A 13,868-nucleotide genomic window follows, 5' to 3' on the forward strand; every position below is an offset into this window, starting at 1 on the left:
TATATATATAGTTATTTGTAGAAATAACTTTCTTATCCTTTTAATATCTGTGAAATCCACAGTAACATTCTGTAATAGAGGTTTCTTTTACTTTCTTTCTTTCTTTTCTTTTCTTTTTTTTTTTTTGGCTTAAGTTTTCCCAGAAATGTATCAGATGTATGGATCTTTTTAAAAAAAAAAAGTCATTTTTGTGTTATATATTTCTTTCCCTTTTCCATCTGTCTTACATCCAATTTTCCTTTTTCTGCCCATTTTGATTTTATTTCACCTTTTTTCTGGTATTCTCAGTTGGAACCCTAGATTCCTAGGTGCTTCCACCTTCTCTCAGGCTACATTTGAATGCTTCAAGCTGTCTTTGGAATATTCTTTAGCTGTGTCCCATAAATTGTCATAGACCACATTTTTTTTTTGTTTTTATTCAATTCAGTATTTTTTTTTAATTTCCCTTAAGACTTCCTCTACAATTCATGGATTATTTAGAGGGCTTTATTTCCTCTCACCCACATTTGGAAATTTCTTGATTTTTTTCTGTTGTTACTGTCTAGCCAGTCCCATTATATAAGTAGTATGATGCTAATTATTTTAAATTTGCTGAGGTATGTTTTATAACCCAGATTAGATTACCATTTTGTTAGTGTTTAGAAATGCTATTTATTCTCCTATTGGTTGGCTGTTCTGTAAATGTCAGTTAAAACTGCTATTAGGACTTCAAGTTCTGAATTGGCCATAGTTCCAGGTATGGCCCAAAAATGAGTTTTTAAGCTTTTTAAATTAATCAAAATGATCTCTTTTTAAATCATTGACAATCTTATTTTTAGGTGTTTTCTTTTTCTAATTCTAGATGACTCCTCAATTTTCTGTCTTCTTTTCTGTCAGTTATGTTACTGAGAGACACTTTGGCATCTCTTTTTCAGTTTGGAGCCACACCCAGAGGCGCTCAGGGGTTACTCCTGGCTCTGTGCTCAGGAATTACTCCTGGCAGGTTTGGGGACCCTATGGGATGCCAGGGTTGAACCCAGGTCAGTAATGTGCAAGGCTGCTGGAGTCCTGCTCCAGGTGAACAAGTCTGAAGCAGAGTCACTGTGAGGATTAAGAAAACAAGACGGACTCTAGAGAGAATGCCTTGTGGACAGTGAGCCCTGATTGTCCTCTGCATTGGATATTTTTTGTTCAGTCATAGAAAGAAGAGTAGATAACAAATTCTTTAGTACTAACTAGACCTAAGGGGGTTTACATTTTCATAAGGGAATGTGAGGTTAGGTATAATTTCTGGAGATTGTCTTCCTCTGGGGAAGGGTAACAGATAGGAACCTGTATACGAGGGCTTTCACGTCAGGACATTCCCTGAATGGCGTGGATATTCCAACAACTTGTGTTAAGAGTCCTTCAGTTTATTATCTATACCTTTTCTGGGAATCCCTGACCTCTAAAGGTTTGAGGTTTTTCCACTACTGATTTTTCTAACATGTAGCTGCCTACATGTTAGAACTACTTGTAGTTCCTACTACACAAGGCCAACTGTGCTCTGTCTCTGGCCTGTCAGTAAGCTCATATCTGTCCATTCTCCTGCCTCTGCTAAGAGCTCAATCTCCAGGGCCTAAGGGCATCTTGATGGCATTATTCCTTCCAGGGTAGTACAGTAGCTTTGGAGCCCTGGAAATGTTCTCTCTGCCCCAAGTCTGTGTTATCTGACACTTGCTTCTTGAAATCAGGGTCCTGTACTGCGTCTTGGCCCATTCTTTGTTTTTTCTCTTTAAATAAGTCTCCTGTCACCTGCACATACCTATGCTCTTCCTTCATCTGACCCTCATCTCCTTATTCCTCTTCTTTGATGTGATTATTGATATGGTTCCATTTAGTGAGAAACACTTATTTAGCTATATATTACTTCATTGTATTTATGAAGTAATTTGTCATTGGTTTTATCTGTTTAGTCATTTTCTCTTATTTCTCTTTGTTCTTTCATTTTATCTGTTGTGGGTTTTTCTTTATTTTTTTTTCAGTAGTTCTCATAATCTAGGGATGATAGCATTTCCATGTTTAACTCTCACAGCCTCCACAGCAGTCACTCCTTTGCCATCTTAAAGCAGATGTGACTTCTTCACTTTGTCTGTGGACTGCCTCGCACAGAGGAGGTGTCGGAGAACTGACCTGGAAAATGCTGGGATTTTGTTTTCAGGTGTTAGGTGGATTCAGAGCCCCATGGCCACATAGTCCGTGGCTTTACCCAGCCAGCCTCACTTGCTTCTTTAGCAGATCTTGTGACTCAGCCTGCTAGCAGTGAATGATCTTTGTTTTGCTTTTGGTGTTTAATCTGAGAATGTCTTTCATTTTGTTCCTGCTGAGCCGATGTTTTTTTTCTTTCCACACTTGATATCCACTGCTCTGCTTCCTCCTGGCTTTCTGGTTTCTCAGGCAAAGGCTCCATCCTTCCCCGCTGAGGGCCCCCTGAATAATTCCGTTGTCTCTGACTGCTCGAAGGGCACCTTTCTGCTCACAAGTACATCTCTATTGGTGGGTGCACCCTCCTTTCTGCTGCACCTGTTTCTCCACGGATCTAGTGGGTGCAGTTTTCCTCTCTGTGTCCCTTCCCTTCCCTTCCCTTCAGGACTCAGCAACACAGACCTTAGATCTTGAGGCTTTGTCCCACATGGCCTGTGGCTGTATGTGACTTTTGCTTTCAGTACTTTCTCCTGGTTCCCTTGTCTCTTTGAGTTGCCTTGTCTCCATCTCATCATCTCTTATTGGTGGGAAGCCACTTTCACATTTGAATATTTTTTTAATATTGAATTTTCCATTTGAAGATTGGTCTTTCTCTTGTTTCAGATGTGGCCCCTCTGGCAACATTTCCTTTTGGGGTGAGGGGCCATATTTAGGAGACCAGGGGGCCCTTCCTGGTGATTCTCAGCCAATCAGGCACTAAACCTCCTCCTCTTCCTCCTCTTCCTTCTCATCCTCCTCTTCCTCTTTCTCTCCCTCCTTTTCCTCTCCACTTCATCATCATCTTCCCCCTTCTCCTCTTCTTCTTCCTTCTCCTTCTCGCAGAACAGTATGCCTTCAGCCTCCTCCCTTTGCCCTTTAAGGGTTGAAGGCACCTCTCCACAGATCAGCTGCTTCAACTGATCCTGCATTGACTTCAACAGGGTGAACTGAGTTTCCAGAAACACACAGATTCTCTTGCTAATCTCTCAGTGTTGCATCCTCCCAACCCCTCATCTTAGCCTGCACCCAGCAGGCACATGATCAGCTTCCTTGTCCAGGAGGGACAGCAGTGACAATGCTGCTGACCTTGTCGCCGATCAAGCCTCTGTGCGTTGTGGCTGCTGCAGGGAATAGCTATTCCCTGGCGCTAGCAGGTGGGGACCAGGCAGTGGGATCTGCTAATGGGTCTACTGCCTGGGACCATTGGAATGCAGGCACAGAAAGTTCCAGGCTGTTCCATATGCCCAGGTGTTCCCTCCCACAGTCCAAACTCAGAACCCTGTCCCTGAGGGCTTGCTCCACAGCCACAAACCTTTCACTTTTGTGTCCAGTTCAGGTGGCCTGCCATCGTGATGAAATTCGGTTCGCAGAGCAGGCTGGAGAAACCCCAGTCAACAGTATTTGTTTGCCGACGGTCGCCCTTCCGGCCATCAGGCAGAACAAAACTGCGCTAATGAACTCGAAGCTCTTAATGTGGTTCCTTCAGTTAAATTGATTCATGAATTTTGAAGAGAACATTATCTAATGAATTTTCTTTGAATAGAAAGCAATTAAAAGGACAAATCAGTCTGATTAACCCCGAAGTCACCCCCGGCCCACGAATGGGGTGCAGTCGGAAATTATATCATAAAAGCCACACGCACATGTGCTATCTCGGCGCCCTCTGCTAATCCGTGTAAATTAATGAACAACAAAGTTAATTTCTTTGATGACCCTCTTCTAGTATCACCTGGATTATGCTGATGTTTCATTTGCTTAATGTTATAATAAAGACCAAACATAATTTTTTTTCTCTTTCTTCCCAGCGAAGTGATTATCCTTCCCTGCAGTTGAGGCGTGATTTTGATTAGTTAACAGACGTGGCGAGGTGTGTCACCTGTAAGAGCCAAGTCTCACCTCACCAGCATGGCACTGAGTGTAATTAGTTCCACCGTCACACACTTGGCCGTGGGTTCTTGCCCGAAGCTGTCCAGTGGCTCTGCCACCGGGAGATCCCCACTCTGGGGACCCATCTCCATGTCCAGTGTTCCCAATTCCATGTCCCCTTTGCTCAGACTATAGATATTGTTCTACCCCAACTTTGTCCACATGTCAATGCCCCGACCCTCCTGCCATCCCCAGACACCAACTACGCCAGCCCCCTGGATCCCAGACCCCCTACCTTGGCCCCCTGGTCAATGCTGTGCTGACGGGAAGTGTCCCCATCTTCACAGACCCCTGCACGCAGCTTCCCCAGCCATGTTTCTCAACAGGGGACCCAGAGGCCAACCAGGTCTGCAAGTCAGTAGGGCTTGAGAATGCCAGGGAGCCGGTGACCTCACAGCTACCCTGGCAGTGCTCAGGGAGCAATACCCATGCTCTTTGTCCTGGCTGTGAGTGCACAGAAGTCGTACCTGTCTCCTGTGTCTGTCCATTTTCTTGACCCACCATATCCATGGGCCCCCCCATCCAGTCTCTATGTCCTGTGTTCATGGGCCCCTGACCCAGCCATCCGTTCTCTCACAAGGCCCTGAGTAGAAGAACTGGGGTGAAGTGAGATACTTGGATCTAGGACCCCTTGGATGTGGCCTTATGTGTACTGTCCTGTCTTGGCCCTGATCTTGGGACATACAGTCATGTCATTTGCCAAGCTGCACCTCAGGGCACTGATTCCCCTCTACTTTCAGACTCCTTCACCAGGCAGGTACTGCAGAGGCTGCAGGCAGCTGTGGGACCAGGAGAATTGATCTCATACCAGAAGCTGGCGGCCCTGGCAGGCAATCCCCAGGCAGCTCGGGCCGTGGGAAGGGCCATGAGATACAACCCGGTAAGTCGGGGCATGGTGCAATTTGGGGTGTAGGTGAAGGCTGGTGTCAGCGTGTCCCCAGAGCCTGATGGGTGCAGGGGTTTGTGTCCATGGCCACCTAGTACAGTGATGAGGCCACTCACTTTCCTGTATCCCAAAGCCTGATTGGGGAGTCCGGACACGGATGCTCAGGCCAGGGTTAGTGCAGAGGAGGGTGGCATCAGGAAGGGGGTGGGTACTCGTGTCTCTCTAGCTTGACCACAGAAGATCCCTGCACACACATAATAGACCCCCTACATACCAACCCAACGTACCTTTCTACACACCGCAGATCTCTGCACACAGTGGATCCTGTACAGAGCAGATCCCTACACCCCTGGTCCCAGAAAGATCACCTGTAGGTAGTGACTCTCTCATCTCAGGCCTATTGGCCCTAAGGTAGAGGTCAGGCTGCTGCTGTGGGTCCTCTTTGCCCATACCTTGGAAAGGGCCCCCAATAGTTTCTATTTCTCTGGGAGTCTGGCTTCACAAACCCTGCATCATGTGACAGGCACCTCCCAGGATCCCTGAATTAGACTCCACCAGAGCCAGAGCCCAGCGTGTAACTTTGGACAGAAGGATAATGGGGTAGGGCCCCCAGGCTGCTGCCCTCAGTGTATGAGACCCAGAAGAGACCCTTCATCCCACAAGATTTTAGAGCAGCTTTGAGGTCTGAGAGATGCCACAGTTACAGCCCAGGGGCACCCAGGGATGCTGAGAGCCCATGACAACACCAGTCATGCAGCTAGAACCTCTCAGAAGGGCCAGGTAGGGCCCACGTGGTCATTAAACCAGGGGCCCTTTCTTGGCACTGCCACAGCAGAGATATAAATGCTGCAAGCACCTCCCGGTCAGTTGTGGTGAACCCCATTATTGCAGGGAGAACCCAGAGGACCTGATGCAGCACTTGGCCGGCACCCTGAGGTGCTGATGCACAAGTACATGGGTGGCCATGTCCAACACTGACTCCAGCTGGCCCCACAGCAGTGGCTGTGGTCAACGGAGCTCCATGTCCCCGCAGGCGCCCAGGGGGATCCACCATGCTGGATCCAGGCTACTCCCAGAGCTTCTGTGCTGGGTCTCTGGGCAACCCTTCCGCCTGGCCCCTTCTCCCACTACCTCCCACAGAATTTGCTAAACGCTGTTCAAAGCAATCAATACGCTGCCCAGAGACGATCCGCACCTTCTTCTAAACAAACGCGTTCCTGGAGTTAGTTTATTCACAGATTGCCACGAGCGCTAATGACCCCCCGAGCCTTGCTCTGCCAGTCACCCAGATGGCTGTTGATAAAGATTTAGCATCATGTTCTAAGTGTCTGCCTGTCAGCGAGGCTGAACCATTTGACCAGAAGAAAAAACGTGCAGGGAACTATTGATTACAGCTTCCCCGTGTCACTTGTTCCCCAGGATTTAGGTATTGATGAGGCTGCGGTCAGAGCGAGCTCTGTCCCTGGTGGGCAGCTGCCCAGAACAAAGGCCAAGTTGGAAGAAATATTCCGCCGGCCCTGCAATCCGAGGGATCCTGTGATTGACCGGCAGTCCCCCTTCCTGTTATTTTCATAGGAGACAAATCTATGGGTTTGGAAGTTTTATAGCATTTGAGAAAGGGGCTGGGTGAGTGATGGATTTGCCCACTGGATGAATTAGATTTCACAGCATGAAGATTTCAATGTGCCTGTGATATTATGAGCTTCCTAGTTATTGATAAAAATTACATTTTATGCAGTGCAGGCTTTGAAGGAGAGGGACATGGAGGGCCTGATCCTTTGAACATGTCCTTGGGGCCCCAATAAATTTTAGCAGATTTCATTATTTTAATAGTCCAAAATCAGCCACAAAAATTAACATAGCAAAAGGTGGCAGGGAAGAATTGGAGGTGTCTCCCCCATCATAAGCCGCACATGAGTGAAACCCACGACAGCATTGTCACCCACCCCTCGGCATTCAGATCCCCCTTGTCTGGGGTTGACACCCAAGAAGAAAGTCTAGAGTGGGGTGTTGGATGTCATGGGGGTCCTCCCTGCTGGTCCCCGTTGGCCAAGGAACACATATTGCCAGAGAGACCCAAACTTCCATATAGAACTGCGGCTGGTTTGTGATGTGGGATCACCCTAGGCTCCTCGGCCACTGCCTGGGGAGCAGTGAAGACCCCAGTGGGGTTGGAAATTTGACTCAGAGACCCCCCTTTTCTTGGTGTCAAATAGTCGAATCCCCTGAGCAGGTCAGATGAACCCCAGAGTTGGTGGCAGTGGGTGCCAGGACCTCCCCTGGACACCACCGGGCAGACATAGCTGATACCCCAACAAAGGGCCCCCAGGAACTGCCCACAAAGAGATGCTATTCTGGGCCCTATGAGCACATGAGCTGGCATGGGGTAGCAGGACCAGACAGGCACTGTGGACACCTCTCATGCAAAGCCCGGCATAGCTGTGGCATCGCTGCTGTCTCTCTCATTGGGTGACACTTTTCACTCTTGTCCACACACAGTGGTGTAAAGCCAGCACCCTCCTTCTGCACAGGATCCTTCTCTATCTATCTTAGGGCTCCAGGCCTGGGCTTCCTCCCAGGGACAGGAAAGCAGGACTTGGCCGACCTGGAGTTCCTGGCACAGGAGCGAGTGATTGCTTCCTTGAGCCTGTGACCTTGACCCTTCTAGATAATTCAGAAGCTTCCTTAGTGATTTAGCATTCAGAGCCACAGCACTCACCACTCACCTCTGGGTGCCACATGCCCCACCCCAGGGTCATGGCTCTTCCCACAAGCTCTGAGGATGGGACAGTGGGTCACTGTCCTGGAGAGGCTCTCCAAGTTCTCCACAATGTGTGCATTTCTACTGAAGGACATGTAGAACCAACACCTTCCTTCTCCTGTCCCCTTCTATGAAGCCCTGGAACCCTCTGCACCCAGGAAAGAATACCCGGGACTATGGAGTGATGGGGACTTTGTTCTCTTACAGGTCCCGATCCTCATTCCCTGCCACCGTGTGATCCATAGCAACGGCAATGTTGGTCCCTACTCGGGTGGCCCTGGCGTCAAGGAGTGGCTGCTTGACCACGAAGGTGTCCTGGCCCTCCCTGTTCCAGGGAACACTGGCCTGTCCCAGCCCGGTGGCAGATGTGCTTCGGAGCAGAAGGAGTAAATGTCAGTGCCAAATTGCTGACTCCTGTGGGGTGAATGTGTGGGCACTGCTGTATTAAAGGGCCCCGTGTGTCCCAGGGACCCCACGTCTGCCCTCTCTTTTCTACACTCAGCAGCTAAGCTAATTCGTGCTAGGACCCACTGGCACCTCCTCCTGGCCAGTTATGGCTCAATTTTTAGCATCTAGTAAACAGGGCTAGTTTGACACCACTGAGAAGGGAAGGACAGGGCAGTGGTCCTGGGAGGTGCCTCAGACTCACAGAGACCAGCTTGTCCCCTGCAGCTACCCTCTGGCCCCACAATAGGCATAGGAGCCTCTTCAGCTGCCCAGAAAACACCAGAAGCCACGGGGTGAGATTGTGCCAATGGAGAATGACCATTTGCCGGAACAACTAGGCGCAGGCTCAGCTGGGGTGAGGCCAAGTCAACCCTCTCTGCCTGGGTCAGAGTCTCAAACAGAAGTCAGAGACGGAGGCCCTCCCAGCACCCCAAGGTTGAGCTTTGCAGCCTGGTCCTTGGCAGGTACTCATTCCAGATACCACTTGCATTTTGTAGCAGGCAGGGGAAGCTTGCAGGGTCAGGTGCTGGAGGGACAGGAGCTAGTCCTTGGCCGTGTGGCCGCTCTGGCCATGTGTGGGGCCTGCAGGGCTGGAGACGGGGATGAGGAGTGGGATGGGGGTGGCACCTTTGACCATGTCACAGAGCCAGCTTCAATGACCTTGTTTCTGACCCACACAGAAAGAACATGGCAGTTTCACTCCAACACTTCTCGCCCTGTGCTATGCTGCATTCTTTTCTCTTTATTCCTTTTTTTTTTTTCTTTTGTAGACACACCTGGAGATGCTCGGGGCTTCTGGCTCTGCACTCAGTCCCTCCTGGCAGTCTCCAGGCACATTATGGGATGCTGAGGATCGAACCCAAGTCAGCATGTGACAGGCAAATGCCCTGCCTGATATCCTGTCACCCCTGCAGTTTTTTTTTCTCTTCATCTGCCATATTCCCTGGTCTTTATCATGAAGATGACGTCAGCTGGATGACATCAGCTGGAGTTGGGGTGAGAGTACAGTGGGGAAGACCCACTTGCTTTGAGTGTGGCAGACCCGAATTTGATCCCCAGGTCCACGTTGGGTCACCCACCCCACTAAACCCTCAGTGCAGAGCCAAGGAGAATCCCTGAGCTCAGCCAGGCATACATCCCCCAAGATATTTTTTAAAAATGGTTAACTAAAAAGGAAATTGGGAGGCAGGAGCGATAACAGAGCCTGGCACACAGCTAACCCCGGAATCTATCCCCGTAATTCATAGGTCCTGCCAGGAGTGATTCCTGAGTGCAGAGGCAGGAGTAACTCCTGAGTACTGCCAGGTGTGTCCCCCCCCCCCCAAATAAAACAAAATAAAATAAAAAGTGGATTGAATGTCTCCCTGCACTCACTGCCTCGGGATCTACCCTCTGGGAATGATTCACCGTCCAGGCGTGTGGGGTGGCAGGGAGTTCCCTGGTTTTACATGGAGCCCCTGGAGAGACAGACAGACGTTGCAATGCAGGGCCCACTGGAACAGAGACCACCACCCAGAAGCCAGGGCGCCTGCAGTTGTGCTAGCACTGACCAATAGAGGGCGCCATGGCCGTGCACGAAGCTATAGGCGCCCCCAGTGAGTGCCTCGGGGCAGGGCTCTCGTCTCCACCACAGCTCCTAGTCCCACCTGGGCCCCTTTCATGGCCCTGCTCAGCTCCAGCACTGCCCTAGTGTCCCACATCATCCCATGAGCTCACAGCAGAGTCAGTAAGCTTCAGCCCTAGACAGATTCCTGTGCAGAGTCTGAGGCCAGGTTCTGGGTGGAACGGTCCATGAATGTGGCCAGAGCCAAGACCCTGGCTAGGATCAGCCAATGCTGCCTTTGTGCAGTGCTGTCTGGGGTCTGGGCAAAAGACACAGCATTTCAGCAGCACAAACAGCCAGCAGCCTGGCCCTGACTTGGCCACGTAACCCTAAGTCCACAGGGACAGTGCTTAGGACCCAGGTCACCCAAGCCACAGCTACATGAGGAGAAATGCAGCTCAGAAGGGAAGGGCAGGCAAGCGAGGTAGCTTTGTTCTTTGTTCACACCCTGTCCAGTCAGGTCTCCCATTGGCCAGTGTGGGGAGCTTGGAGCTTGATGTGGGGCCTGCAGACATCTGGCCAGCTCGCTCCATGCACTAGCCCAGCCCCGGATTCTGTTCGTGCCATTTCCAGAGGCTAGGACAATGAAAGTGAGAAGTATTTGTCTTTGTGGGGCTTCTTAATGAAAGTGGCATCACCCTCCCTCCCCACTCTCCCACCTCTGTCCCTCTCCAAGGAGTGGCCAGAATGACAGCCACATCTATTCTGGAGTACTGTGACCTTGGCTCTCTCTGGTGACCAAGAGATAGTCCTGATCTGATGCCTAGGAGTGGGCCACAATGTGTTTGGAGGTTTGTAGGAAATCCCACATGCCCACATGCCGATGCTTACTCAATGGTGGTTTGCAGATGTGGACATGAGACGGGTCTTGCGAGGAGATGTGGGCATGGGCAGGTGCATTTGTGGGCCCACGAACAGGCTTACATCACAGACACAGTCAGGATTGTCAAACGTGTTCTGTCTGTTAGGTTACACCGTATTTTACCCAAAACGATCCCTAGTTTCTTTGTATCTGTTTGTCTACAACTTGGTTTCACCCAAAACACAGATTGTCTTATATGTAAACCTGGGCAGGACCCTGAGCTATCTGCCCTTACTATGTACTTACTATCCCACTTGGGGGTGGTCTCTATTCTCAATAAAAACAGTTCTGGCAGGCAGCTTGGGGGAGATACAAGGTAGAAGACTGCCAGATTACATGTGTTTGGATTATTTCATGCACAAGCCTGATACAGATTCACCCGGGGTTGGAGATACAGTACTTGGGTGATTTTGCACTGTGCTCCCCATCAGAAATGGTTCCTGGGGGACCCTCATGCAACACACCCTTGCTTGGTGGAGATGTGAGACCTGATTTCTGATGGTATCTTGTTCTCTTCCCTCTGTTTGTGTCCCCTGTGCTGCTTGGTTTATCTGCATTCTCCTGGGGGATGGAGGGGGCAGTGGATGCCCTGTCCCATAAAGCAGGTCTGTTGGCACTGATGCTCCTTGCTGGCACCTGCATTTCTGCAGAACACGGTGAGCCAAGAAATGATTGTGTAGCTCAGGTTGTAGAACATTTTAGGTGGGGAGATCCACCTAAGTGGTCCATGCACCAGATTCCCTGGGGTTCAGGTGTGTCCCCCATAGATTCCTTCAGGAGTGAGAAGTCCTCATCAAAATGCCTCTGCTGGACACCTTGTCCTGTCCCCTCACCCCCAGCCCCAGGCAGCCTTTGAGTAGGACTCACAGCTGTGTTAATTTTGAGGCTGATCTGTCCCGTCAGAATCTGTCCCACTTCGTGTGCTTGTTTGGGGATTCAAGTGCTAGTGAATTGGCTTGACAGGAAGTTTGCAGCCTCACCAGGCACTGCACCGTGTCCGGAGGCCAGTGGGAGCTCCAGCCTCTCCCCTGCTTTATGGCTCTGGCCCACGAGGCTGCTCCTGGCTGCTATGGGGCTGGCAGACAAGGGTGAGGGGGCAGTGGGGGTGCCCACTATCCTGCCTGGCCTAACTTGGTCCTTTGCTGGGATCTTCTGGCCTGTGGGCATGTGAATGCAACTCTGTTCAGAAGGTCAAAGCTCACAGTAGCTTACCTGTCACCAGCCTCAACAGTGTGAGGTGAACAGAACACTCTCTGGGGAAACCTGCCATCTGTGTCCGTCCGTCTGTCTGTCTGTCTGGAGGATTGGGGGCCAGGGCCTCTGGAGCAGAAGGCTTGCAGTCTGGAGAAACTGCAGGTCTCAGTGCGTCTCCAGGCGCGGCCCGGCCAGGGTGTCTCCAGCTGCCGACAGATGGAGGGCGTCTGGCCTGCGTCACCCAGCAGGCGCCGGGGAGATGCGGCCGAGCAGCGGGTGCAGCTGGGACGGGCACCAGCCCCTTGGCGCCACGAGGATGAGAGGAGGGGCCTGCAGCCTTTCAAGTCACCCCCGGGCATGTGTTTGCAAAGAGAAGAGGCACAGCCCTGGGCCTGCACAGGTCTGCAGGACCTTCCTAGGCCTCGCTCTTTCCTGCCTCTCTAGAAGCACATGGGCAGCCACGCACATATGTACAGACATGCACCCACGTGTCTTACATGTGAGCATCACATGTTTGTGCATGTGCATGCATTATGCAGCACATGTGTGTGGTACATGTGTGGTGTGTGCTCTGGCGTGTGGTGTATGTCGTATACATGTGTGTGTCATGCGTGTGTATGCTCCAGACCCCCCAAACATGCACCCACATGCCTGCACACACTAGACTTGTCCATGGGCACTGTCTCCCTCGTGCCCCCTCGGCTGTGTCTGGCCCACACATGAGCAGCATCTCCACTTCCAGATTGGTTTGTTGACTCACACGAGGGAAACCCATCTGGAAAAAGTGTCTGTAGCCAAACACACGACAACGTGTGATGCAGCACCAAGTATGGCTTTGCGTGTCTTGGTTGCCATGGCCACTCAGCACTCAGTAGTGGCTCTGCATTGGGGTTCCCACCAGCCACCCGTTTCCTGGGCCTCTGTGGACCTGGGGAGCAAACGGGCTGGGTACGACCCAACCTGGCTTCAGACTCACTCTGCCCTTGAACAGAGACCTGGCCTGGCCACCCTCCTGGGGCCTCACCCGCCAGCTTCAGGGGACCCAACAACATAGGCCCCCTTACAGCAAGGCCTTGGTGTCCCTCTGGTTAGTGACTGAAGCAAGTGTCACCTCCCTGGAAGAGGTGGCTGGCCCTAGTGCTCTTTAAGCTCCCACCCTGGACCCCAGGCAAGTGGCCAGGACAATACTATGAGCCTAGAACTGAAGGGCCCTGATGGCCTGCCGTGGCCTGCTCACGTGCCAGGGTAGGACTGGGCTCTGGTTTTAGACTCGACCACATAACACAGACTCCCCTGAGGATAGAGTCACAGGGCTACTCCTGGGGCCTTACACAGTGGCCTAAAAGCAGAAGACCTTCCTGGAGTAGGTGGCTTTGCACTACAAGTACACAGAGGGTCTTGGATCAGCCACAGTGGATGGTTAATCAGGAGAAGGTCAGGGCCACACCCACGGGGTGGGAGGATTTGATTTTCTCAGCACAGAGACCCAGGCATGGAAACCAGCCTGTGCCAGGGCCTCGCAGCAGCCTTGAACTCACGTCCTTTGGGCTCCCCAGGTTGAGTTAGCACAGGAGAGAGGTGGATAGGACCCTTTAGAGAATGTCGCTGTCCTCTGGCCTTGCTCCCTTGTGTGCAGGCACAAAGGCTGCCAGGCAGGCCCAAATCTTGCTTTCTTGTACTCTGTTTTCCCAATGCTTTACCACTTAAAGTGACTGTGTCTTGTTGGAGGAACTACTGATTCTCAGAATGGCAGGACCAACTAATGGGTGTGAAACTCTGAAAATGTGGATCTTCAGATAGGTCCGGCCCTAGCCCTATCAGAATTGGAAGTTGTGGCCCCTTAGGGCTGTGCCCTACTGAGATACCAGGACTAGGTGTGGGGTCTTGGGGCAAGAGGGATAAAGCTTTTTCTGCTCTTTCCTGCTGTGTTGCAGTGGGGCCCAAGTCCTGTCCTGCCCTGGGCCCAATCACATGTCTGAGCTCTTCT

General features: G+C 51.1%; 1 protein-coding gene across 1 annotated transcript in view; it reads left to right on the top strand.

The window, feature by feature from the left end:
* The window catches only part of MGMT (O-6-methylguanine-DNA methyltransferase), a 132,446-nt gene extending 124,201 nt beyond the window's left edge, over positions 1–8,245 (top strand). Inside the window, exons 4-5 of the mRNA XM_049790605.1 lie at positions 4,869–5,008; positions 7,983–8,245. Coding sequence (XP_049646562.1) covers positions 4,869–5,008; positions 7,983–8,165 — 323 coding nt within the window. The 3' untranslated portion in view covers positions 8,166–8,245. The remainder of the gene's footprint in view (positions 1–4,868; positions 5,009–7,982) is intronic.
* Positions 8,246–13,868: the final 5,623 nt, after the last annotated feature.

Source organism: Suncus etruscus, chromosome 17 (genome assembly GCF_024139225.1).
Source record: "Suncus etruscus isolate mSunEtr1 chromosome 17, mSunEtr1.pri.cur, whole genome shotgun sequence".
Lineage (NCBI taxonomy): Eukaryota > Metazoa > Chordata > Mammalia > Eulipotyphla > Soricidae > Suncus > Suncus etruscus.